This window comes from Cervus canadensis, chromosome 12, assembly GCF_019320065.1.
Source record: "Cervus canadensis isolate Bull #8, Minnesota chromosome 12, ASM1932006v1, whole genome shotgun sequence".
In the NCBI taxonomy this organism is placed as follows: domain Eukaryota; kingdom Metazoa; phylum Chordata; class Mammalia; order Artiodactyla; family Cervidae; genus Cervus; species Cervus canadensis.
In genome coordinates, this window is record NC_057397.1 from 76,532,088 (window position 1) to 76,559,898 (window position 27,811).

Below are 27,811 nucleotides of genomic sequence, written 5' to 3' on the forward strand. Positions count from 1 at the left end.
TCTAGTCTTGCCCATTCTGTGGTTTTTCTCTATTTCTTTGCATTGATCGCTGAGGAAGGCTTTCTTATCTCTCCTGGCTATTCTTTGGAACTCTACATTGAAATGGGAGTATCTTTCCTTTTCTCCTTTGCTTTTTGCTTCTCTTCTTTTCACAGCTATTTGTAAGGCCTCCTCAGACAGCCATTTTGCTTTTTTGCATTTCTTTTTCTTGGGGATGGTCTGGATTCCTGTCTCCTGTACAATGTCACGAATCTCCATCCATAGTTCATCAGGGTCTCTGTCTATCAGATCTAGTCCCTTAAATCTATTTCTCACTTCCACTGTACAGTCATAAGGGATTTGATTTAGGTCATACTTGAATGGTCTAGTGGTTTTCCCCACTTTCTTCAATTTAAGTCTGAATTTGGCAATAAGGAGTTCATGATCCGAGCCACAGTCAGCTCCTGGTCTTGTTTTTGCTGACTGTATAGAGCTTCTCCATCTTTGGCTGCAAAGAATATAATCAGTCTGATTTCAGTGTTGACCATCTGGTGATGTCCATGTGTAGAGTCTTCTCTTGTATTGTTGGAAGAGGGTGTTTGCTATGACCAGTGAGTTCTCTTGGCAAAACTCTATTAGCCTTTGCCCTGCTTCATTCTGTACTCCAAGGCCAAATTTGCCTGTTACTCCAGGTGTTTCTTGACTTCCTACTTTTGCATTCCAGTCATCTATAATGAAAAGGACATCTTTTTGGCATGTTAGTTCTAGAAGGTCTTGTAGGTCTTCATAGAACTGTTCAACTTCAACTTCTTCAGTGTTACTGGTCGGGGTACAGACTTGAATTGCCATGATATTGAATGGTTTGCCTTGGAAACGAACAGAGATCATTCTGTCGTTTTTGAGATTGCATCCAAGTACTGCATTTCGGACTCTTTTGTTGACTATGATGGCTACTCTATTTCTTCTAAGGGATTCCTGCCCACAGTAGTAGATATAATGGTCTTCTGAGTTAAATTGAGAGTCCCTTGGACAGCAAGGAGATCCAGCCAGTCCCTCCTAAAGGAGATCAGTCCTGGGTGTTCATTGGAAGGACTGATGTTGAAGCTGAAACTCCAGTACTTTGGCCACCTCATGCGAAGAGCTGACTCATTTGAAAAGACCCTGATGCTGGGAAAGATTGAGGGCAGGAGGAGAAGGGGACGACAGAGGATGAGATGGTTGGATGGCATCACTGACTCAATGGACATGAGTTTGGGTAAACTCCGGGAGTTGGTGATGGACAGGGAGGCCTGGTGTCCTGCGGTTCATGGGGTCGCAAAGAGTCGAACATGACTGAGTGACTGAACTGAACTGAACTGATACAAACTTTGATCCCCAAATCCCATTCCTCAGAATGTATCCTAAGGAAAACAGACGAAAGTATGAACATGCATGAACGATATTCATGGTGCATTGTTCATAGTAGCAAGAGTTAGGGGAAACATAAATGCTGATCACTCACTCAGTGAAGTAGGTTGCATCTGTTCAATGGAATATGATATAGGCATTCAAAAGGATGACATGTTTAAAGGTACATAAATATAGATACACCCTCACACAGTCATAAACATATGCAAATATAAATACATAACACACATATGTTTTAAAACCCCTGATGCTGGGAAAGACTGAGGGCAAGAGGAGAAGGGGGCAACAGAGGATGACATGGTTGGATGGCATCACCGACTCAATCGACATGAGTTTGAGTAAACTCCAGGAGTTGGTGATGGACAGGGAGGCTTGGTGTGCTGCATGCAATTCATGGGGTCGCAAAGAGTCGGACATGACTTAGCAACTGCACAACAAATACATTCTAAACACATAACACTGTCTGAGTTTGCACTGAAACACTGACTGTGCTTATCTCTGGGTCAGCAGAGTGGTATCTTAGAGATCCTTCAACCCTTTGTTATTATTTTATATTTGATTCTTCCACATTTGGCCTAAGGTATCTTTGTACACAGGGACGTGAACTACTTTAAAGTGTTATTCTAGTCTATATTTATTAAACTTGGAAAGAAAGGCATGAGCTACATTCAGAGAGAGCTAAGCTAGAGTCAGAAGATCTGTTCAAGTTTAGAAGAAGCTCTAAGATCAGGAATTGGGATGGCTGAGATGATGTGTCAGGGACAAGATACTCAAAGTAGAGAGGAAATACGGAACATTAGCTAGTTCTTTAGTGCCAAGTAAACACAGACCACTGGTTTGAAATAATATTTTGAAGCCAAAAACTCTGCTGGAACATCTGTTCCATCCCTATATTCAGTTTATAAGGTTCTCATCATTTCAGTTTACAAACCCACAACTCAGAAAGCTGGGAGAAGTTCCAAATGAAAAAGGAAAGGAACAACAACAAAAAATATGGCCAAACATTGGGAAAATGTATTATGCAAAAATAAATAAATAAATAAATAAACAGCCTAATAGCACTCTCCTTCTTTTGAGGAGAGGGGAAAAATCTGAACTAGTAAGGAGTTGACACAGGTTTTCATATAAATCAGGTGCTATTCCTTTAGTAAAGGAGAATAATATATCTGTTTCTAATGTTGTCATTAGAAAAGTCAGACTTATGTTAATGATAATATGAGCTAGATTTTTGAAATAATCATCTAACCATAAAAGTCTAAAAGCAGGTAATAATTTATCAAGAGAGCTGTGGAATCTCTGTATCTAATGGTCTTAATACAATGGATTATTACTCAGCCATAAAAAAGGAGGGCTTCCCTGGTCGCTCAGACAGTAAAGAATCTGACTACAATGCAGGAGACCTGGGTTCAATCCCCGGGTCAGGACAATCCCCTGGAGAAGGAAATGGCAACCTACTCCAGTATTCTTGCCTGGAGAATCCCATGGACAGAGGAGCCTGGAGGGCCACAGTCCATTGGATCACAAAGAGTCAGACAAAGACTGAGCAACCAACACTAATACTTATAAAAAAGAATAAAATTGGGTTGTTTGTAGAGATGTGGATGGACCTAGAGACTCTCATATAGAGTGAAATAAGTCAGAAAGAGAAAAATTAATATCATGTATTAACATATATATGGAATCTAGAAAAATGGTATAGACAATTTTATTTGCAAAGCAGAAATAGAGACGTGGACATAGAGAAGAAAAGTGTGGGCACCCAGGTGGGGGAGGTAGGGGGCGTGGTATGAACTGGGAGACTGGGACGGACCTGTGTACTGCTGACACAGTGAACAAAACAGGTGACTAACGGGAGCCTGCTGTAGATCTCAGCGAGCCCCGCCCCGCACTCGGAGCCGACCCACACGGGAAGCAGACAGAAGAGGAGATACAGACACACAGACAGTTGGCTCACTTTGCCGTGCAGTAGAAACTAACTCAGCACACTAAAGCAACTACCGCTGCTGTCCAGTCGCTGAGTCGTGTCTTTGCAGCCCAATGGACTGCAGCCTGCCAGGTTCTTCGGTGCTCAGCCTTCCTTCTGGTCCAACTCTCACATCCGTACATGACTACTGTAAAAACCATAGCCTTGACCAGACGGACCTTTGTCAGCAAAGTGATGTCTCTGCTTTTTAATACACTATCTAGGTTTTTCATAGCTTTGTTTCCAAGCAGCAAGTATCTTTTAATTTCAAGGCTGCAGTGATTTTGGAGCCCAAGAAAATGAAATCTGTCACTGCTTCCACTTTTTCCAAAAAATGATTTTTTACAAAATGACCTTAAGAGCAGGGTTGCTCGTCACCTTTCCCATAGAGCCTGAACAGGATGCTGCCCAGAGGAATGGGGGGGGCGGGGGCACGGTAATCTACAAGGTGACTGCAAAGTCTCACCTAAAGTGTTAGACTTTGGAAACAGCGTGTAGAATGAGTCCCCAAAGGTGATTTTCTCAACTAATGCATGTTCAGAGACCAGTATATTCCACCGACCCTTCTATTCGAGAAGAAATGTAAACAAAGGTCAGGAACTTGTGGAGGAAGATTTTAGAGCTGCCTTGAGCATGCAACCCCAAGAAGAATTCCAAAATGATTTGGGACTTCCACTGAGAAAAAGTAATGACCTCAGAGTAGACCCATCGTCAAAATATGATAAGATGAAACAAACCAAATGTTACAAACTGAGCAGGCAAGCAAAAATAATGCAGTTAAAACAGACCCCAAAAAAGAGCCCAGGTACCCTAGCAGTGAATGAGGGAATTGACAGCAAGAGATAGAAATCATAAAGATGAAAGAAAAAATAACTGGTCATAAATATCCCAAACTACTAAATGACGACTGCAGCTGCGAAGAATTCGCTTTGGGCTGAGTCTTGTGTGGATACAACGGTCATACAGAGTGTGCTCGTAACACAACTGACAGTGATTCCAGGAACAAAACGAAACCCCACAGTTTGGTTCGTCCAAAGCAGGGTGGCAGCGGCAGGCTGCTCAACAGCAGGGGTCGTTAAGCCAGCTAACCAAGACTAGAGAGGATTCAACAGTTACGCACCTGTCTTCAAGCAGAGTTCATCAAAGTCAAGGCAGCAGCTGCTATAGCTCTTACACAGGTTGTCACAGCGACAATCAGGGGGTCCAGCCTCTTGAAGTTCAAAGCATCTGCCCTTGCAAGATCCGGAGATGTTGATCGAGGGGGAGTCTGATAACACTGCAAGAGACAAGAGACAGGGCAATGGGATTAGGGAATAGGTCATGTCACGAGGGGGCTTCCATGGTGGCTCAGACAGGAAAGAATCCACCCGCAATGCGGGAGACCTGGGTTCGATCCCTGGTTTAGGAAGATCCCCTGGAGAAGGGAAAGGCTACCCACTCCAGTATTCTGGCCTGGAGAACTCCACGGACAGAGGAGCCTGGCAGGGTACGGTCCATGGGTCACAGAGAGTCGCATGACTGAGCGACTTTCCTGTCACGTCACTCTGGCAGAAGGGCCCTGGGCAGAAGACTGCCGTGATGCAGGAAGACTCAAGCTGAGCAGCCTGGCTGCATCTCCTGCTGGCTGTGAACCTCAGCAGGTCCTCTGCGCCAGTTTCCTCATCTGTACAGTGGGGAGACCAATAAAAGTAACTGGAGGCTATCATGAGAGTTAAGTGAGATATTGAGCAAGGTGTCAGCCATATAGAAAGCAACAAATGTTGGCTACTGGTTTTACTACTATTTACAGTCATTGTTACTACAAATCTGTGTCTCTGTGGATGTTGTGATGCCAACAGAGAACAGTACTTTGAAGTCTACACTTAGAAGTGTTCATTCCCCTGTTCAAAAATCCACAGCTTTTGTAAGGAATGTGCATGCATGCTCAGCTGCTCAGCCATATCCAACTGTGTGTGACCCATGGCCTGTAACCCGCCAGTCTTCTCTGTCCATGTGATTTTCCAGGCAAGAATACTGGAATGGGTCGCCATTTCCTACTGCAGGGGATCTTCCTGACTCAGGAATCGAACCTGTGTTTCTTGCATCTCCAGCATTGGCAGGCAGGATTCTTTACAACTGCAACAGGAAAATTGAGCCTAAATGTTCTGAGAACAGTCTGAACAGATGGGGTTGAAATAAAAGGCTTTCAAGATCTCTTCCAGCAGTAAAACCTACAAACGTAACTAGAGTTATACACATGTAAACTCTACAATCTTGGAGAAAGAAAGGATTAATCAAGGCGTGAAAAAAAATTAATCAGTAAGTAGTGCTAGGGTAACAGGCTGGCTGGAAAAGTTAAGCTGGATCCTCATCCTAGCTCACAAAGCAAGTCAGATCTGCACAGGTCAGTATGGAAAGAGCTACAAAATGGATAAACATGTTTTTTTAAACAGCAAAGCATGGAAAACTACACTGGTCGACCCAGGGATCAAACCCAGGTGTCCTGAATTGAAGGCAGATTCTTTACCGTCTGAGCCACCATGGAAGCCCTGGTGGTAGCTAGTATATATCATATTTTCTGCTAGAAATAGAGACAGAGAAAGCAATAAAGATAGCGATAAACATAAGATAAAGTCAGAGGCCAGAGCTAGAGATGAGAGAGTGGGTGAGAACAGAAGCATTGTACCAAAGTGAATCTGGAGGAGGACACGGCACCCACCCCACCATTCCTGCCTGGGAAACCCCATGGACAGAGGGGCCTGCGGGCTACGGTCCATGGGGTCACAAAGAGTCGGACGCGACTGAGCACACAGTGCACGCCAATGTGAATAACACTTTTCTTCACTGTAAAAAATTCTTAACAGAAATTATATTTGGAGAAATCAGAAAGACAAGAAGAAAGGAAACTTCTTACTCTTCTGCGGTTTGAAACTTCTGTTTTACAAGTGTCTTTTTGTTTTTTTGATGTTTCGCTTGCTTACTTCTCCCTCTCATGTATATATATAATGTATACCTATATGTGTGTAAGTAGACATACACGTGAATCTATGTGCATAAAGGATATATTATACAATATATAAATATCCTACAAATATTATTTATGTTATTTTAGTTCCTTGTTTATGTTTATGAATTTTCCATTTTTTTATAATAAGAATCCATTACTTATAAAATCAAGAAAACACCAGAGGCAGGGAGAGAACAGATATTTAATGACATTTCTAGGTTCACTAAAGCCATTTATCTGAGCATCCTGTTCATCTGTTAGTTCTTTGTCCTCTTTCAAGTCAGAGTCACCCAATGCTGACCTGTACGGCATTAGATCAGTTCAACTAAAGCAAACAGATTCACCTGACCACGAGATGTGAAACGCTTTTGCACGGTTGATTCTGGGATCTTCAAAGACATACAAATCACCCCTGTTCAGTTGAAGAAATAATATCAGGTTTCCAAGGCAATGCCTTACCTCTGGTTCACAAACCACATTTTTCTATTGACTTTGCCCAACCAATCAACAGACATACTGAACCCCGAGAACTATGAGAGGAGGAGGGCTGAGCAGCAGAGAAAGGAAAAATAAAGTTCTATGGTGAAAAGTGAATATAAGAAAAATGCTTATAATTGAAACATTCCTTTTTTAAGGATATTGCTTAGAATCATTCCATCATCCATCTATCATGATAAATTCTGAGTAGAATTTGTGCTCATGAACTGCGTATATAAGCACACTTAGCTATCCTTAGAGCTGGGATAATCAGAAGAGCTTCAAAGGCACATTGTTCGCAGATGCTCACCCGTCCCGTCTCCTCTGTGGCATCTAAGCCAACACGTGACGTTTTCCTCCATTCACGCCCTTTGCTTTCCCCTCATCATCATCTCTTCCTTTTTCCTATTTTTACTTTCAAAAGATTTGTGTGAATTTCTAATCATTTTAAACCTTTCTCCATTCATTCTATCAAAGTGATTTTTACTCCTTCCTTCCAACAATAGTTATTCTCTGTTTACCACTCACTTTGCTTTTGAAAATAATTGAATTTCACACAACAGCTTGCCCCTATCCAATTATCATCTTCCTTGCCAACCCTTAAACTGAAGACAGCTTTGTTAAGAAAGAGTTGCACTTACACTCATAATGCAAACATACAGCTCATAAAAAGTATTGCACTCAATATGGGGTTCCTAACAACTTTCAAATAAGAGTGAATTTCTGGGCTGGTGTGGATTAGGGATTATTGCTGCTTAGTTGCTAGGTGTGTACGACTCTTGCAACCCCATGGACCGTAGCGCACAGGCTCTTCTGTCCATGAGATTCCCCAGGCGAGAAGACTGGAGTGGGTTACTGTTTCCTTCTCCAGAGGATCTCCCTGACGCAGGGATCAAACCTGGGTCTCCTGAGTTGGCAGCAGACTTTACTACTGAACCACCAGGGGAGCACATGGATTAGGGATACACATGCCAAACTCATTCCCGGCTGGCTGAGATTCCGCTGAGAACGGCAGGAAGAGAAATAGGAAGATACACGATGGAGCCATTTATCAACACGTCTTAAAAGCCGGTAAGTCCAAGAGCGGAACGGCTGCACCCTTTTATTTTTTAACAAAATAAAGTGACAGAACAAAGTTCACCCGGCCTTTCCAGGGCCTGTTCCGCCCCTGCCATCTTCCTTCAGAACGACTCCCAGCCCTGATTCTCTCCGCAGCTCGTCCCCACGAGCCGGCTTTTTCATCCCACCCGGGTCCCGGGCCCCTCGCCCCGCACCAGGCCGAGCTCAGGTTTTAGGACCGCTCTTCTTGTACCTGATTGAATAGTCAGATATGGAAAGATTCTGACTTCTTATACTTGAATTCTAAAATCTGTAAAGCCTTCCTTTATCAGAACTAAAAACCTCAGAAGTAACGAGAAACACAACAAGGAAAAAAACAAAGTCTGTACTGAGTGAAGTAGGTCAGAAAGGGGAAAACAAACACCGCACAGTAACACACAGATACGGGATCTGGGAAGATGCTACCGGCGCCTATTTGCAGGGCAGGAACAGAGACGCAGACATGGAGAGCGGGACTGCGGACACGGCCAGGGAAGGGGAGGTGGGGCGGAGGGGCATGAGACATAGACGTGACCACGGGAAAAACAGACCGCCGGCGGGATCGCTGCGGAACTCAGGGCGCTCCGCCGGCGCTCTGTGACCCCCCAGGGGTGCAACGCGGAGGGGGTGGGGGCGGAGACCGCGGTCCGCGCGAGGGGGGCCTGCGGGCACTCAGGGCCGGTTCACACTGCTGGGGGGGGGGGGAGGTGCACGCGGGCCGCGCCTGCGGGCACTCAGGGCCGGTTCACACTGCTGGGGGGGGGAGGTGCACGCAGGTGGGGCCTGCGGGCACTCAGGGCCGTTCACACTGCTGGGGGGGTGCACTGCTGCGGGGGGGGGGGGGGGAGAGGTGCCGCGGGCGGGGCCTGCGGGCTCAGGGCCGGTTCACACTGCTGGGGGGGGGGAGGTGCACGCGGGCGGGGCCTGCGGGCATCAGGGCCGTTCACACTGCTGGGGGGGGGAGGTGCACGCGGGCGGGGCCTGCGGGCACTCAGGGCTGGTTCACACTGCTGGGGGGGGGGGAGGTGCACGTGGGCGGGGCCTGCGGGCACTCAGGGCCGGTTCACACTGCTGGGGGGGGGGAGGGGTAGGTGCACGCGGGCCGCACCTGCGGGCACTCAGGGCCGGTTCACACTCCTGTGGGGAGGGGGTGAGGTGCACGCGGGCAGGGCCTGCAGACACTCAGGGCCGGTTCACACTGCTGTGAGGCAGAAGGCAGCATGACACCGGAAAGCAATTATCCTCCAATTAAAAATAAATTAAAAAGAAATCTGTCCTAAGTGTGATGGGGGTTTGAAACTTCATGAGGCACTTGCCAGCACTTTTATGAGATTCAAATGCTATACTGCCTTTTGAATTACATATTTAAATGATATTGTTTCACTTCAAAGGAACAAGTCAGTTCCAGAATCTTAAAAAATAAATGTCACAGGTCTACACAGACAGAAGTTTTCTTTAGAGACTTTAAATTTTAAAATATGTGTATATGTGATGTGCATAAAAGCAATGCTGTAAGTTCCTGACTTTTCCCAGAAATGCAATTTCATGATTAAAAAACCCCACCAATGTAAAATTGGATTTATCACATTCAAACTCATAATTCTGAGAGAAACAAGTGAAATTTTTTTACTTAGCTAAGTAAACCTTCTTTCTAAAACATTCCGTCTTAGCATACCTACACAGAGGACTGTGGAATTCTGGTGCCATTTATGCACAGAAAAAAAAATTATTGATAATTTAATTAGACTATTTGAAAGAACCTAATTCATGACACGAGCTGTGACCTAAACATTATTTCATCCTGGATTCCCAATCACATTTCCCGCCAAATCTCCCTGCAGAATGGAAATTTTCAGATTTGGACGATGGCCAGTGAGGGAGGCTGTGTTTGAGTTTGAAAATGCTTAGCCCAGCCTAAAGCTGGACGCTTCTTGTAAGTTTTGTCTGGTCCTGCATTCAGAGTTTGTGCTGTGACCCGCTCTCTATTCCTCCCATTTTCCATGGTTCTCAGCCTGAGGGTTTCCTGAAAGTGAGAGGCAAGTCTTGAAATGAAGCAGACTGTGAGTATGCCACCTCCTTTTCAAGAGCACGAAACAGGTCTGGTTCTCCGGTGTCTGCCTGCTTTGTCTGAAGCATAAAATACAAGGAAAAAGGCAGACAACGTGGATGACAATCAAGATGCCGGCCAACTCAAGAGTGAAGTCCTGTCTATGCCTCTTCTGGAGCATACGATGTGTTCTTTCTGGTCCTACTTTCTTGCACTGAAGTTGCCATTTTTCGTTGATACTCTTGACCGCGTCTCTTCTAAAGCAGCACTTAATACAAGCCTGTGTGTCAGTATCTCCTCTTCCTAAATCCATCACTTTCTATAAATACCCATTACTTCAGCATCATATGCTCTCCTCTTCTTCACAGCTTCTGAACCAGATTTCATAGACGATTTTTTAAATTAACAGGTCCACTTGGGAAGTTTCCAAACACCTGTACCTTCAATATGCTTTTAAATACAACATCCTCATGTAGCAAGACCCCATCAACTATAAGAAAACAGGTTTCTAGATGATTTGAATGAAAGTTGAGTTTAATTTCACTTGTAAATCACTCAAATAACATGTATGATCATAGTCAGTAGTATAAGTCTGCTACCAAACAATGAAATGGCATTTTATATAGCAGATAATGTCAATTTGAAGAGGTAAAAATGGAGACCCTGGCCTTCAAGCAAATTTGGAGATAAATGAAGTGTATCACCATACACTCAATATCTTATAGTCTCCTCAGTCTTAGTATGGCACGTTTGTTTTCAAGAATCTTTTCAGGCAAAGAGGTAATGTTATCCTCATTTTCTTGGTTGGGAGATCAGAACTCTGGTGAAAGAGAAAGTCGCTGAGTCGTGTCCGACTCTTTGCGACCCCATGGAAGACAGTCCACCAGGCTCCTTTGTCCATGGGCTTCCCCAGGCACAAATCCTGGAGTGGGGTGCCATGCCTTCCTCCAGGGTATCTTCCTGACCCAGGGGTTGACCCCAGTCTCCTGCACTGCAGGCAGATTCTCTACCATCTGAGCCACCAGGGAAACCTGCAGAACCCTGTACTTTCAGTGTGTTTTTAAATGCCACGTCCTCATGCAGAGAGACCTCATAAACTACAAGAAAACAGATTTCTAGATGATTTGAATAAAATTTAAGAGTTAAATTTCACTTGTGTAGTGCTCCACTGTATAGCACAGGGAACCCTGCTCAGTGTTATGTGGCAGCCTGGATGGGAGGGGACTTTGGGGGAGAAGGGATACATGTATGTACAGATACATACATATATGTGTGTATGTATGTCTTTGCCGTCTACCTGAAAGTATCACAATACTTTTATATGCCAATACAAAATTAAAAGTTGTTTTTAAAAAAAGAACCCTAGGCCTAACTTAAGATAGCAAAGGCCTAGCTACAATTTTAGATCATCTGGTCATAACTACAATATAATTTTCATTAACAAAGGATTTTTCAAATTATGCACATAAGCTCTGAATTTTAGATGTTCTTTTTAAGACATGATTTTGGAAGATATAAGCTATGTTGAACTTTATTAAAGATGGAGATTTCTGGTTAATGCAACAAGATAGAAGATTCTGTATAGTTTTTTTTTTTTTGCTTGTCAATTTTAGTCTTTAATTTTTACGAAATTTGAAAATTAAAGAATAGTTAACACCCCTTTCTATAGCATGCAATTATGATAAGCAATGCATAAAAATCATCTGGAATATAAACTAAACTGATTTTTTAAAAAAACAGTCTGCAAAATACCCATTTTTAAGAAGTTATTTTAAAAGTTTACTATTACAATGTGTGCTTATATCATTTGGACATTTTTTTGCTTACCAGGTTTTTGCCTACTATTTACTGTGCTGTTCAACAGAAATGGAACAAGTTTTATTAGGTTCACAATAAAATTTTAGTCTGAATTCACTCCTTTCCCTTTTTTAAATTAATGGCTTCCCAGATGGCTCAGTGGTAAAAAGTGCACCTGCCAATACAGGAAATGCATGAACCGTGAGTTAGATCCCTGGGTCGGGAAGATCCCTTGGGTAGGAAATGGCAACCTGCTCCAGTATTCTTGCCTGGAAAATTCCATGGACGGAGGAGTCTGGTGAGGTACAGTCCGTGGGGTCGCGAAGAGTCAGACACGACCGGGCACGGGCACATCTCTGCGTTACAACGCTGTGTCGATTTCTGCTGCACGCAAAGCTCTATTTCTTTTAAAGCGCTCCGTTCGTAGTGGGGCACAGCCAGTTAACTGCGCTGTGATACAGGACTGCCGGGCCTGCCCACCGAGCGCCGGGCCGGCCAGGAGCCTCCGCGGGCTCCCAGGTGGGCCAGAGCCCCGCACGCAGGCCACTGCCGAGCGTGTGTGCACGCGCGTGTGAGCACGTGTGGCCCTGTGCCCCTCCACCCTCCGCATGGCCCATCTTCTACACTAAGATTCAATATGTTGCTTCGTATTGTATATTTTGGGGAAAGTGAAAGTCACTTAGTCATGTCAGACTCTTTGTGGCCCAACGGGACTGTAGCCCGCCAGGCTCCTCTGCCCACGGGATTCTCCAGGCAAGAATACTGGAGTGGGTTGCCATGCCCTCCTCCAGGGGATCTTCCAGACCCAGGGATCGAACCCGGGTCTCCTGCGTTACAGGCGGATTCTTGACTGTCTGAGCCACCAGGAATTTGAGACGTTTTGGGGAAAGCTTTGGGTATAAATCAGTTTAAACTTGTAGGAGAGATTTTTCTATCATGCAGAGTAGGTACTTTTTGTAGACTGAAGGTTAATCAATTTTTTAATACTTCCGAGAAAGAAAAGTATTTGTGTATAGACAGGAAATATATATACATGTACAACAATGAACATGGAACTCGACTCCCTGCACTCCCTCCCAAGAAAAGGTTGTGATAGTTTCCGGTGGGCAGCCAAGGGCTTCAGCCACATGTACATGTATCCATTCTCCCCCAGGCTGCCACACTGAATCAGCTATATGTTTTCATGTATCCCCTCTCTTCTGGATTTCCTTCCCATGAAGGTCACCATAGAGCATTTGTATACAGTTCTACACGACTGAGCGACTGAACTGAAACTGAACTGAACTGAAGATACATGAAAAATCACTGCACCCAAGTGCCACATAACAAAGAACCGAGAAGTCCATGCCCTTCTTTAAACGCTAACTCAGATCATTGTGTTCCACTGACTTAAACGCCTTCTGGTTTCAACATGAGATTTAACATAAAGTCCCAGGACATGATAGTCCTTTTAATTTTCCCTGCAGAGCAACGGCTGATGACAGTCACCTGTCAGCTTTACAGTCCCTCCAAGCCATTGCCTTGTCATTTAAGTGCCTTTGCATCGTAGGGTGAAACGCCCAAAGCTATCAAATGAATGTGAACCTCCTCACTCCAGTCACCATTATCTGTTTTCTCCAGGATTCACAAAGCAAAGCTTTACTTGTAAATTGTCAGCGACACTCTTCACATTTCCCCATGAAATTTCACTTGCATTCACGTACTTTTAAACTCTCAAGCCAGTGGAGCTGGCTTGAGACGATGATGACTTGAACTAAGCTTTCAAGTCTCTGTTAGCCAGTTATTGACAAGCTTACCCGTTTCCCTTTGTCTCTCAAGTATGAAGTTGCTGCTCTCAAAGGATATCCCATTTCCACCCAGAGACTGGAAGAGCATCCATCACCAACTCCAGTGAAATAGCTTCCACCATCACACAGAAACACACACATGAGCACATTACGTGAGTGTCACATACCTGAAGACACATAAATTCTCTTTCAACTTTGGAGGTAAATCAGGCTGGCTACGTCAGATGTATGGGACAAGAATGTCAAACTGAATCACACGTATTCTTGACATTCTCTTTGAAATTTTATTCCAGCCATCTCATGTACCTGATGGTCCATGATGTTTACCCAGCAGACTTGTAATTAGTTCTGCTCATTTCATATCCTCTCATAAATCTATGATCTGAAAGAAGAAATCTTATTTTACCATGACTTCCGATAGATAACCACATCCTAACAGAAAATCCGGCTACCACGTGTGCCAGCCAGTTAGTTATAATAGTTTGCACGGCCACAGCCTTGAACTGACTAACGCCCACCACAGTCCAGCAGCAAGAGCCTGCATGTGTGGAGAACCTTCTCAGCTACAGCTGAGGCAGGTACGACGTTTCCTAAACAAGAAGCCGACTGCCCCGGTCAGTGTGAAGCTGGCTATTCGTCAATATCCTCTGTGTTCCTTCCACTTGGTGGGACAATCTCGAAGACTGAGCTTCTCAGGAACACTCTGGAACACCGAAGTGTCGCTGACAGCAAGCATGGCAGCCTCTCCTCCTAGCATCTTCTCTAAAATGCATGTAACAGCTCACCCAGGGTTTTCCACTTTGCGGGCAGAATCACCAACTGTGTGTGTCATTTCAGACACACACAACATTTAAAAAGATGAAAATGCTTAAACTCTCCGCACTACGCTTTCACTCACTTTCCAAAGTACATCACAGTCTTCATTCAGGAGAAATCAATTACAGTGCCTCAACAGCAGTAAGCTATATCAACAGAAATTCAAAAATAAATAGTGCCAGGCATACCAAAATCCCCAAACTCAGACTTAACATGAATCTCGAGACTAAGACTTCCTAGCAGTAGAATTTTCACTAATAAATTATTTTAGAAGATACCATAAGGCCAAGAATAATCAATGATTTGATTCAATAATTCAAGAAGCAAATATTCTGAAATATATTGGATTTATAGATGATAATTTAGATTATATTATTTTTCCAGAAGTAGCATTGATTCATTAATTCTTATAATTGTTTTTAATAATGCATGGGAATTATTTATTATACACAAAATATATTTGAGGATTAGTAAATCTGGTCTATATTTTTCAAGTTCTCCTGCAGAGGGTACACACATTCAAAAGGCAATGGAACAGAACAGACAGAATCATGTTTTTCTTTTTTAATCCAGAAGGAAAACTGGAAATCACCTAGGCCTGTTCTCCATTGTACAGCCAAGGAAATGGAACTCACAGGTGACTTCCCCAAGATCACCTGGCAAGTTAGACGGATCCAGGGTGCCAATCCAGGGCTTTCATGACCATTTTCAAAAGAAGAAGTCAACTTTGAAAATAATGAGCGACTTGATTTTACAACATTCATCAGAGAAATCGCTTTTAATATCAGTTTTAGCCAAAGTAATATATTAATACAAAGAAGGAAAAAAGTTCCTTTGAGGGTCCATTGGAAAGAGCCAGCAGTGAGCTCTCAAGCTTGCCCCCATGGCCAAACTAAAGGCCTGATCCTCCCTCTTCAGTCTGAGCAGTTATAGGCAATGTGAGCAGGAGTTACACTTGCCTGGAGCAACCGTTCCTTACCAATAAAAACAGGATCCTCCAGCCCAGGGATCCACTTTCCTCCCCTTCCCCAAGAGAAGACAGCTCACTTTGCCCACTGCTTCTCTGGGAGTGCAATCTCTGTGATCTATTTTCTCACTTTTCACCCCAAGCACCCTCCACTTGGATTCACTAAACCACTTCTTGATATAATTCTTTCGCCCTTACTCAAAAGTCACTTGCTTGAAATAAGGAAGGTTCAGGATTCCATCAGTGCGTGGATCATAACTTGGCTAAGAAATGCTCGTGCTGGCTAAAAAGAGACAGGTGACAGTCTTTGATGAGTCAGGTCAAGAAATCCAGTGCAGAGAAATACAAAATGCACAGGAAGGCCAGCAAACACGCTGAGATGTCAGGAAAAGTCAAGAAAAGATTGCCCCCTAGAGTACCCGTTACTTAATATGTAATTTTTCTTTATAAAACCATCAGCAGCTCCAATTTCCAGGAAATTAACCAACTCATTACTTAAGACCTGGTCAGTTAAGCCTCCTGGATCTGCACAAGGAGCTCCTTTATAAGAATCCCCATACTGCTTATGGCACACTGTATATTGTAAAAGGAAACTCTTTCACCTCAGTTCTGTTAGTTAAGTCACGATATGCTCTGAAAACTCACCTCTCCTTGGGCCAAAAGAGAAACCAGGGAGAAGTCAATCCCATAAGCTCTTCTAAGCACCTCCTCTCATATTTTTCCTGTTTTAGGTTAAAACTTAACCTCATAGTCCTGAACTTTCATAAAAACAGTTCCCTGTCTTTTTTTTTTTTTTTCCTTCCATCCCTCTTTTTCTCAAGGTCAGAACTTTCTGGACACAAATACTAGATCTCCTATCATATGACAACAAATTACACTCACAATATCTTTACTATCAAGTCAGCACCTGTTCTCACCACGTCTTTTTCAGCCTTGTCTGTTCACAAGAGCTTTAATGTTATCTTAGCATTTATGAATTCAGAGGACAGAGATTTAAACAGTCAGTGAAGCAGCAGGAAGAGTTCATAAAATGTTCTCTTACTAAACCACGTTCCCCCATCTGAACTGGACAGAGAGCTGATTTTATTCCAGAGATGGCATGAACTAGTTACACTGCAAGATTAAAGGTGCATTTTTTAACAAGTGGACAGTGATCACTTTTAATATTTTGAAAGGACTGAAAATGGGCACAGCTGCTACACATACCTGTAGGAGGACCTTCATCCCATCCTTCCGCCCTCTTAATTCGATTTGCTGTGAATCCTAAGCAGATATTGACACCAACAGCAAAAGTGAACAAAGATATTACCTAAGAGAAGAAAGAGACCAAATTGTCAGTGCAGCCAGACAAGCCTAAATCAGATTCCACGAAGGCAGTGCAAATGACTTCAACATCACCATCCAACCCTGCAGCTTCCCAAACGCACCCTGCAGTGCTCTCTTCATTTTAAAAGCAAAAAGAAAATTCAAAATCGGAAGGCAACTCTGAAGGTCAAGGCTTTCCCCTGTCATGCTCGCCTTCTCCTACCTGATAGAGCTGGCATGAGCTTCTCCTGGCCATGGCAGGGGGTTCTTGGAAAGCCTGTGGCAGTGCGTTCTGTTTGCCCACACTGAATGCGCTGCTTTTTGGGGCTCTGAGTCCAGTCTATTAACTACAAGTAATCCCACCTGGGAGGTTGACAGGCTCCTCTGATTTGTCCAAAGCTCGATTTCATCACAGTTTGTTCGCAAATCGCAGCCCTGAGCCTAAGAAGCTTGAAACATCACCCTCGGTCTCTCCACCCCCGATCGGTCCCTCCCCTGACACACAGATCCTTTCATGTGGTTTCTTCTGGTAACATAAGGGTTTCTTATGTTGCTGCAGCCAATAACCCTGCATGTTCATTTTCCTTCCCTCCTGAAAACATGGTTTTTTAAAAAAAGAAACCAAATGCATTTTATCCGATAAAAATGAAACAGAGCCACAAAAGGGTTTCTACCAGCTTTAAGCTTTTAAGGTTTAACAACGTGGTTATTCAACGCAGTCAACCTCACGACTTGATGTTTTTAAAAAAACAAGGAAAGTTTTATAATTTCTAAACCTACTAACCCTCTGTCTTGCCCGTTTCTTTATTTTTCTGGCAGTATAAATGACCCTGTCCCTTCTGCCACATTCTCAGCGACTCCCGGCTCCTCAAACATTTCTCACGATGAAACCTCCCAGGATTGTAACAAAACACAAGAGATAGCATTCTGCTTCCCCGTGTTGTCCTTAGAGTTTAGAGAAGTAACATTTATCAAAATCCTGGGAATGCCCCTGAAGCCGCGCAGCGTTCTCCTGCCTTGTGAGGAGGAGTAAAATGACTTCAGGTCTGCCTGCCTCTTCCTCCTGAAGAAACCATCAGCTTTGGGTATAGGTTTTTTGTTTTTGTTTCGGAGGGACTGGGGAGCAGCAAGGGTGGGATGGAGGGAGGCTTTACTCGTGACTGAAGTGAGGAAGGACATCTCGGTGGCAGCAAGAATTCAGCTCTACAGAACTGTTTCCTTAGGTTTTTCCCCAGATAAATTATCATCTAGCTACCAAACACTGTGCCTTTGATGCTATTGTGAGGCTTAAAGTCTTTTTACTGAGCTAGCTAGCCACCAGGAGACTTCTCAAAGAAATCAAGCCCGCAAAAGCTGAAAGTTCTTTAAACACTGTACACTTGCAGGATTCACACAGGGAGGAAAGCTTATCTCTGTTTTTTCTCCGGCCAGACCCGGGGAGCACGGTGCTTGCGCAGAGCATGTGTGTGTATGTAAACAAACAGGGCGCGCTCTATGCAACAAGCGACAGAGGAAGCAGGGGCTCTGCTCAAATAAAACCCCACAGCACAAAAGCCAGAGCTTGTTTATGGTGGGCTGCACAGTAGGTCTGGGTTTCATTAGATATTCCAGAATTTAGTAACAGCTAATTGAGAAGAAGAAAACACAGCGCCAAGCTTTCAGCTGCCTCTCTCAAATCCTTTTCCTTCTGCATCTTACAGAGATGGCAGGCCGATGGATCTTTCTACAGAAGTCTCTTGCTTCAGTCTGCATGCCATACTGAAATGATTTGGGGTCGGGTGTTTAGCAAGGCTTATGAAAGATGTTAACCCCGCGTAAGACTTTTCTACTCTTTATGTTCAGTTTCAAGATGCAGGCTTTTACAGAGGAAACTCTCAAGCTAAAAGGGAAGTATCAAGGCAATCCTGTGATTGCATTGTACGCCACAGTGGTCCAAACGTTCAACCTCCTCACCAGCCTCGCCTGCCCTCACCGGAGTCCAACAACTTCAGAATCTGTCTGATATTTGATGGTAGAAACCCAGCTTGAGGACAATGAAAGCTCCCCTTGAAGAATAATTAGACTCAGAAGCTGAACATTATCCATTCATTTTTTGGACAGGCAGAGTAGCTGTGCGGGGCGGGGGGGTAGGGGGGGAGTCTTAAGTGTAACAGCCAGAGAAATGAAATGTGTGTGCTAGCCGCTTAGTCGGGTCCACCTCTTTGAGACCGCATGGACTGTAACCCACCAGGCTCCTCTGTCCATGGAATTCTCCAGGCAAGAATACTGGAGTGGGTAGCCAGTCCTTTCTCCAGGGGGTCCTCCCAACCCAGGGATCGAACCTGGGTCTTCCACATTGCAGGCAGATTCCTTACTGTCTGAGCCAGCAGGGAAGCCCAGCTTGATCCCTAATTGACTTCTGTACAGCACTTGTTACCAACTATCTAAGAGGACTGAACTCAGCCTCTATTTCTGATAACCATTCGGCCAAAGCACTTTATCTCCTATGGTCATTGTGCACAGAACACATTCACACACACACACCACCTGACCATTGTCACACAGAATTTCACTAAAAGACATCATTACAAACTGCCCGTCAGGGGGATGACCCAAGTCCCTGCCTCAGGCATCTAATCAACCGTAAAACAAAATTAGCCCTCATTATCTAAAATTGAGAAAACTGAAAAACCTGATAATGCATACTGCATATCTAGAAATTCAACTAAGATGACTGAAATAGAGTCCGAAACCTTTTATAACAGAACTAAGTCAAGAAAGTTCACCTGTGCTGGTATTTAAGATTTGGGTATAAGGTCACTCGTGGTTGGGTCAGTAAATAAGAAAGTGTACGAGAAAGACTAAAATTAACTTTCAACTTGGTTTATTAATCCAGCCATACTTCAGAGAACACTGCCCCCTGGCAGAGGAAAACCCAAACAAATCTTAACAACAGTCTCAGGCCTGAAAAATCATTCTGTGATTCTCAAGCTTTACTGGGCATAAGAATGACCCTGGAAACTTGTTTAAAATGTTGATACTTATGGTCTAAACCCCAAGATTCCGAACCATGAGCTCCAGGAGATGAGGAGAAGAAAGGGAAAGTTTAGAGCCAGGCAAGAGCTAAGACAATAGGCTCTTCTGAGGCAATGGAAGGGCCACGTTCTGACACCAACGATGTAAGAAAAGAGCATTAGAGTAAGTTACTCTGATCAATTAACCGACGTCCCGAATATTGACTTGCCTGGCCTAAATCACAATGTAATCTTAATATATCACTAATAGCATCCACTACTAATTGGACATTAAAGTTTACATCCCTTAATGGCAAACCATGGTGGTTCTTCCCCAGTTCTTCCAGCTCCAAACTGTAAGCAGTGAAACAGTCTTTTATTTACTTTGCTGGTGGTACGACGCAGCCAGGGTGTGCATTGCTTAATTGTAATACAGTAGTTGCATTTACACAAATGCACAGTCCATCTTTTCATGGCATGCTTCTGTGAGTCCTTGTTTCCAAGCCCTGATTAAGGTAAAAGGGTTTGAGGTCAACAGTGAGATTTGAAAAAATCTGTAATTGAGGGTTGTCATTCTTGCCTCCTACCGTAATTATGAAGCATTCATGAACGGATTCAAACTTTATCAATATCCAGCTTCTCACTGTGCAGAATTAACTACAATTACGGTGCCTTGACGTGACTCTATTCCCACAGTACTTCTAAGACGACCAGACAGTCACTGACCACCTGATTTTCAGGGGTAACACTTAAGCAGTCCCTGCAGCACAAACACCAGGAAATTAAGAAAACAGAACCCACGTGCATTCTTCCTACCCTATTTTAAAACTCTTTGAGTTAAGTCTTATTTTTCAATTCTGCTGTGGTTGAGAACTATTAGAAAATTCAGAATAAACACCGGACAAGAGGCTCTGCAGAAGGGATTTGCTGGTCTAAATGGAGCAAAAAATCATGACAGCTAAGACAAAACCAAGCAGGCTCAATTAATTGCTCTCACAATCCAGCACTGCCTGGGTATAAAGTGGACTCCACTTAAGAGTTTAAACCACAGGGGCAGCGTTTTATGAGTAATCTATGGTCCCTGGGGGTTTCGCCAGTGAGAAGTGGCATATGCCTTTTCAAATGCCAACAGGACTTGCGTTATTAGTTATTACACAGTTGAAAGCTGAAATCAACACTGTCACCTCTTTCAATGACTTCCATTTATATCATAAACATCTATGCATTACATGTACTCTCAATGGGATCTAAGCATGAGCCCCTATACCGGAACACTCTCTAAGAACATGCATTCATGGCACAGATGTTCATTAGCTCCTACTGTGTGCCAAGCACTCTTCTGGGCACTAGTTCCATACAAGGAGCCAAACCAAACATAGTCCCTTGGCCTCCATATAATTCACACAGGCACAGAAATAAACGGAAAATTGCAGCTGTGGCAGGCGTAGATGTATAGGGGTCAGTGATGCTATGAGAACACATGATCCAGGTTTGATGTGGTCATGAGGGTCGCAGAAGACTTTGTGAAGTGTCGGCTGAGCTGTGATATGAGGGTAGAGGGGAGTAGTGAGGTAAGAGAGGAGGAAAGGCTTCGTTGGGCAGAGCAAACAGGATATGCAAAGGCTTTACACACCCTGGAGGCAGCATGCCTCCAGCCAAAGGCAGCCCATTCGACCAGTGCAGGGAGATAAAAGGGAGCCTGCAGTGAGGTGAGGTTGGTGAGGTTGGTAGAGGTCAGTCCATGCGGGGCCTCATCAGTCATGTAGGGCGGTATCGTCTTGATCCTAAAAGCTTTGGAAAGCATTTAAAGGGCTTAAATCAGTGGAAGCTTAATGAGATATGAAGCCTTAACCTCTGTACAGTGTGGAAATGAGCTGGAGGGAGTCAAAATGGATACAGTAGATTAGTTTGGAAACAGTGGCAGTAATCCAGACAAAAGCCAGTGAGTGAGATATGGCATCAGGAAAACGATGGTGCTGGTGGAGAGGCAGAAAACTGGGCGAGCCGGGAAAAGGACTTTTTCATGCTCCGAGTATGGAGGTTGAGGGGCAGGAAGGTGTTAAATGTGACTCATGAGTGAACGAATAGCTAATGGTCATGATGGCCAGTAAGGTCACGTCTTAGGTTTTCATTGGATTATAAGAAAGATGTAGCAATATGCATCCATTTGCTAACACTCTAGGATTAAATAGTTAAAATAAAGGATCTCACTAATAGCTTTAAAACATGTGTCAGCAGTTTTAAAAATCTTCCGAGACAGTTGATTTAAAGTAAATTTACAGTAGACTTGAAACACTTGAAAATACATTTATTCATAATTGAGGTTTAAGAAGAATTACCCCCAGGAAATAGCTCAGCTTTGTTCCTAACTATAGCTTATAATAAAACATTGTAAAACTCAAATTCAATTTAACTCTTTTTTTGTTTGTTTTTTTTTTTTGCTACTCTGAAACGTGCATGTAAAAATCCAGGCAAATGGAAGTCGTTTGAGTCAACTTTGCCAAGTGAACTGTGAACATCTGACCACGGATGGGTGGCTATCTGACTGGAGAAAATTATTTAACTAAAAGTATGAACACAAGGTTGAGAACTCTCATCCTTTATCCTCCAGTCTCACATAAGCAGGCTGAGAAGCCATCAACTCCACTTGTATTGGGTTGGCCAAAAACACCTTACGGAAAAACCCAAAAGAATTTTTTAGCCAACACAATAGATGAAGAAATGGAAGCTCAAACAACAGAGGACAGCCCAAGGTGGACAGATGACAGCCCGCGGTGGTGGAATAAAGGGCTGGGCCCAGCCTGGAAACTGGGCCTCCTGAGCCGGGCCGGTCCCCTCTCCACTACGGTGGGATGTCTCTCCACCAGGCCACACACCCAAAGCACAGCCACCCCCCTCTCCAGCCTCCTTTCAGGGAAACCTTAAAACCACTTTTGTTCCATCACAGTCCTTTCAATCTCTTACGTCGAATCAGACACCATGTCTGCAGATCCTAGTCATTAATCAGAATTATTACCATCCTTTATCAGAGACTGCTGAGTGCCAGGAATACCTAAATTATCTTCCTGCATGAATACTTTTAGATTCGTCTCTTCATCTTCAGTCTTCTGAACACACGTTAGAGGTAACTATTCTAGTATAAGAGACAAAGCAAGGAGCAGAATCAGATCCAGATAGGTAAATGTTGGACTGATCAGATAATGATTAAATGCTAAGAACAAAAAAATAAGAGAAGTAACTGTTCTTCCCGTTTGCACTGTCTGCCCCTTCAAACACCATTCCACTGAGGTCTCTCTTATCCAATCTGTAATTCATTTTCTATTTCTTACCCAGAGAGCCATGCATAAAATATAGGCAAATGTGATGATTTCCCTGCTAAACTGAAAACCTTCCAGTCGAAGTGTGACCCCCAGAAGGGTCAGAATCACTTGGAAACTTGTTGGAAATGCAAATGCTTGGGTCTCAGAAACTGGAAAGTAGAGACCAGAGTCTTTAACAAGCCCATCAGGTGATTCTGCTGCAAATGTGAGACCCACTGACCCAGAGGACAAAATCCAAACTGCTCAGCGAGGCTCACAGGGCTCCAAATCCAAAATTAAGCTCCCCGAATTCTGATCCTGGCTCTACCACTGTTTAACAGTTAGACCTTACATGACCCTTTGGCGAATTACTTCTCCATTCTAAGACTCAGTTTTCTCATCTGTATCCAGCTCACGGGACTCTTAAGAGCATTACATGAAATAATCCATGTAAACTGCCTAGCACAATGCCGGGCACAGAGGAGTGCTTAATAAAGGGTAAGTTTTCTTAATGAGGGAACGAGCTGCTCCTCCGTGATGAGGCTCTGCTTTCTCACACCTTCATCCTTTGATACACATCGTTGCTTTGACCTAGAACACGCTCCTGCACCTAGCCTCCCTGGCTCACTCCGGTACCGTGAGGATTCAGGTCAGGGGTCACTCTTCTGTGAAGCTCCCCTGACTTCTGCCCTTCCCACGCAGAGCAAGGGCTTCCCATTGCATCTGTAATCTCTTTTTAGGCATCCCCATCCTTCAGGGTCACTTCAGATACACTGCCCACTCACCCTGCACTCCACAGAGCCTTGCATCTTTCCTGGGGTGCAACCGACAGACAATAAATGTTTGTCCAGTGAAGGATTTGGCATAAAGAAATTGGGACTTGAACTTGAATTCTTGTTCTCTTACTAACTAGCTGTGTCCCTTTAAGCCTGTGTTTATTCAACTGTAAAGCAGGATTATTGGGTTAACTCCGTGGTTTAAACCCTTTTTTAAAGCATCAATACCTTACTTTCAAATAAAATCTCAAAATGAATACCAACGTTTAAATTTGGAGCTGTTCTAGTGGGACTGGGAAGCCAGGATCCCATCTCAGCAACCACCTCCTTTCTGCCTATGGTACTTTCTCAGAAACATGGGAGTTCAAGGAGTGCAATTTACAAAAACAAATGAAAGAAACCAATCAATAACTAAATCAATTCCACTACTTAGATACTTTTCTAAACCCCACCCTTTGTTGTAGAATTGATATACCTACGTGTGTGTCCTTAATCACTCAGTCCTATCCAACTCTTTGCAACCTCATGGGCTGTAGCCTGCCAGGCTCCTCTGTCCATGGGATTCTCCAGGCAAGAATACTGGAGTGGCTAGCCATCCCTTCTCCAGGGAATCTTCTCCAGGGATCAAACCCAGGTCTCCTGCAGTGCAGGTGGATTCTTTACTGTCTGAGTCATCAGCGAAGCCCATTCATATACCTATACACACCCCAAAACATGACCCAAATTATCCCCAGATCAGATCTTTCACCGATGACTGACAGAAGCTCTCATCCCAGCCAGACTCGGGCCCCAGAAAGTCCAAGCTCATCTGCATGCTTCCCCTCACGCTGATTCTCAGCCCGGCCCCTCTCCCCCTGTGGCCACTCCAGCCTTCGTCAAGCCGTGGCCTTCTCCAAGGCCCAGCGCCCTCACCAGAAGCCCCTCACAGCTGCAGCGCCCGTGGCACCACCCTCGAGAAGCTCAGACTCTACCCGAGACAGTCGCCGCTTGTCCCTGAAGTGTTGCCTGCCTCACTTCAGAATTTCTTGCCTCGGCAATAAGAATATAAACTCCCAGAGAGCAGGCGAAAGACACAACCTGGCACAGAGACTGCAAGTCTGGATTCTGGAGTCCAACAAACCTAGGCCTGCCACTCTCAAGCATGAGACCTTTCTTAACCGCTCTGAAACTTAGAATTCTCATAACAAAAATAATAATAGCTCTTATCACACAGGATTGATACAAAGATCAAATGATATAATGCATGTGAAACAGGTAGCTCAGTAGTCGAACACAGGAAATATACAAATACTAAACCTTTATTAAATATAGCAGGATAAACATCTGCTCCCATGATCTCAGTAGGCAGCAAAGCACTGGGCATGTAGTAGGTGCTCAGTAGTGACAAAAGTTCTAGGAGAATTTGCTTCACTTGTAGAGAGATGATGTGTGGGTCTCAGCTGGAAATGCCACAAGCCACTTTCTGCACATTCTCTGCAGCCCTGAGACAAAATGGGCTGCACGTACTTGGTGGAGGGACCGGTGCCCCTGGAGAGGGCTCCGGAGAGACAGGTTTCAACTGGGACAGTAACGACCTTCTATTTGAATTGGAAAGTCCCAAGAATTTGAGCTTCCACTCAAGAAAGCTGTTGAACTCAAACCAAAAGGAAGTTTATATTTGCTCCGGGAAGGGCACCATCACATGCTCGGAGCACAATGGGACCCTCTTGGGGAGGAAGCAGAACTGCTACTTCTGTGATTCCCCTTCAACCAGATGACAAATAGTGACATTCCAGAAAACTAGGAATAGAAAGAAACTTCTTCTGCCTGACAATAGATTTCTTCGAAAAACTCACAGCTAACATCATACTGAATAGTGAGAGACGGACTCTCTCCTCCTATCAGGGGCAACACAAGGCTGCCTTCCTCCACCAGTTTTGCTCAGCACTGCACTTCCAGCTGAAGCAATTAGGCAAGAAAAACAAATAAAAGACGTTTGAATTGGAAAGGAACAAGTAAAACTTCCTCTATTCACAAATGGTGTGAACTTTTATATAGAAAATCCTAATTAATCTGTTTTTAAAATGTTAGAACTAGAACAACAATAAATGAGTTCAGGAATGTGGCATGATAAAAAAAATCAGTGGTATTTTTGTACACTCAGAATGGACAATCAAAAATGAAACTAAGAAAGCAATTACATCTATAACAGTGTCAAAAAGTCTAAAATACTTAATAATTAATTTAACAAAGGAAGTGTGAGCCTTGTACACTGAAAACTAGACAGCATAATTGAAATATATTACAGAAGACCTGAATAAATGGGAAAACAATCATGCTCATGGGTTGGAAAATATTATTGTCAAGATGGCAAGAAAATGAAAAGGTGGAAAAAATCTGCAAATTATATATCTTACAAGAGTCTAGTATCCAAATATATAAAGAACTCCTGGAGGTGAGCAAAAGAAGACACTTAACCCTTATTCAGAGGAGTAGAATAGACATTTCTAGAAAGAAAATATATAAATAGTCAATAAGTACATGAAAAGATGCTGGTATCGCTATTCATTTGGGAAATGCAAATTAAAACTACAACGAAATAGGTACTATTTCACACCCACCAGGAAGGCTAACAGCTTCCCTCGTGGCTCAGACAGTGAAGAATCCGCCTGCAGTGTGGGAGACCTGGGTTGGGAAGATCCCCTGGAGAAGGCATGGCAACCCCCCCCCCCCCACAGTGTTCCTGCCTGGAGAATCCCCACGGACAGAGGAGCCTGGTGGGCTACAGACCCAGTCCATGGGGTCGTAAAGAGTTGGGACATGATGGAGGACTAAGCAGGGCACAGCACACAAGATGGCTAAAATTAAAAAGACAAAAAATAAGCAGCATTAGGAAGGATGTGGAAAGATTGGAACCCTCATCTATTACTGACAGGATTACAAAATGGGTGCAGCCTCTTTGGAAAACTATCCAGCAGGTCCTTAAAGCATTAAATGTAGTGTTACCATGTGACCCAGCAATTCCACTCCTAGGGATATACCCAGGAGAAATGAAGACGTGTGTCCACACATAATCCTGTACAGAAATGTTCACAGCAGAATTCTCAACTGATGAGTGAATAAACAAAATTTAGTATATCCATGCAATTAAATGTTGCATTTAATTCCATTTCAACTATACAATGGAATGAAGTCCTAATACACACTAAAACAGGGATGAACCTTGCAAACATCATGCTAAGTGGAAAGGTCAGATATAAAGGCCCCACACTGTACGAATCCACTTACGTGAACTACCCAGAGTGGTCAGAGCCACAGAGAAAGAAGGTACACCCGTGGTGGGCAGGTGGTGTGGAAGTGACTGCTTCTGGAGATGAAGTTTTCTTCTGGGGTGACAGAGAGGCTCTGAAGTTAGATCCTGGTAGTGTTTGCACATCTCTGTGAATGTACTAGAAACCACTGAAAGCTTCAGCTTAAAAGGATGGATTTTCTGGTTTATATCTCCAAAAATGCTGTTTAAAAAGAGAGAGCGAGCATGCTAGTGAGATTATTTCCGCAGTGAAGCAAATTTCAAAGCATCTGGGCCTGCAGAAAAGCAACATTAATCCTGATCTGCAGCTCGGGTCAATGCCTTCCAAAGTGTCTTCAGAGTCACCTCAGTTACCCTCCAAACCTGATAATTAACAGGAAAACTGAAGCGTTTGCGTTGTGGTGTGGACCTATTTTAACCAGCCTCGATGTGATGAAGCCCTCTACTTTTCTAAAAATAGGAGGAGTTCCTGGGACTCTTTCAGAGCACTTCAGGTTCTCTGCCATTCTGCTTTGTCAGCTTCTGCTTCATTTGACTTTCAAATAAAGTGGCTTAAGGAGAAAACCCAGGGTCCTGTAGCCGTCACTTCGCCTACAGATCTCAAGGTGGTTGAGTCTTAATGGCAACAAACTGTAACCAGAGTCTGCGGGACTGTGGGGGGAATTTAAGAACAACGACTTGGAACAGCATGGATGGACCTTGAGGGCATGATGCTAAGTGACATCAAGTCAGACTAAGAAAGACTAATACCATAGGGTCTCACTGATAGGAGCGATCTCGAAAGCAGAGAAAGAGAGAGAGCGCAGAGACACAGAGACCAGACTG

The 27,811-nt window shown here is 43.8% G+C and overlaps 1 protein-coding gene across 8 annotated transcripts in view; it reads right to left on the reverse strand.

The window, feature by feature from the left end:
• ENPP2 (ectonucleotide pyrophosphatase/phosphodiesterase 2) overlaps positions 1 to 27,811 on the reverse strand; it is a 128,551-nt gene that overhangs the window by 74,641 nt on the left and 26,099 nt on the right. For 4 of the 8 annotated variants that reach the window (XM_043484128.1, XM_043484126.1, XM_043484124.1 and 1 more), the window contains exons 1-3: positions 16,853 to 17,011; positions 16,531 to 16,633; positions 4,470 to 4,625 (exon numbers count right to left, since the gene is read on the reverse strand). In XM_043484128.1, the coding sequence (XP_043340063.1) occupies positions 4,470 to 4,625; positions 16,531 to 16,633; positions 16,853 to 16,885 (292 nt within the window). In that variant the 5' untranslated portion in view covers positions 16,886 to 17,011. Of the gene's footprint in view, positions 1 to 4,469; positions 4,626 to 16,530; positions 16,634 to 16,852; positions 17,012 to 27,811 lie in introns of those variants that run through there. The other 4 variants (XM_043484127.1, XM_043484125.1, XM_043484123.1 and 1 more) reach the window with 1 other exon arrangement.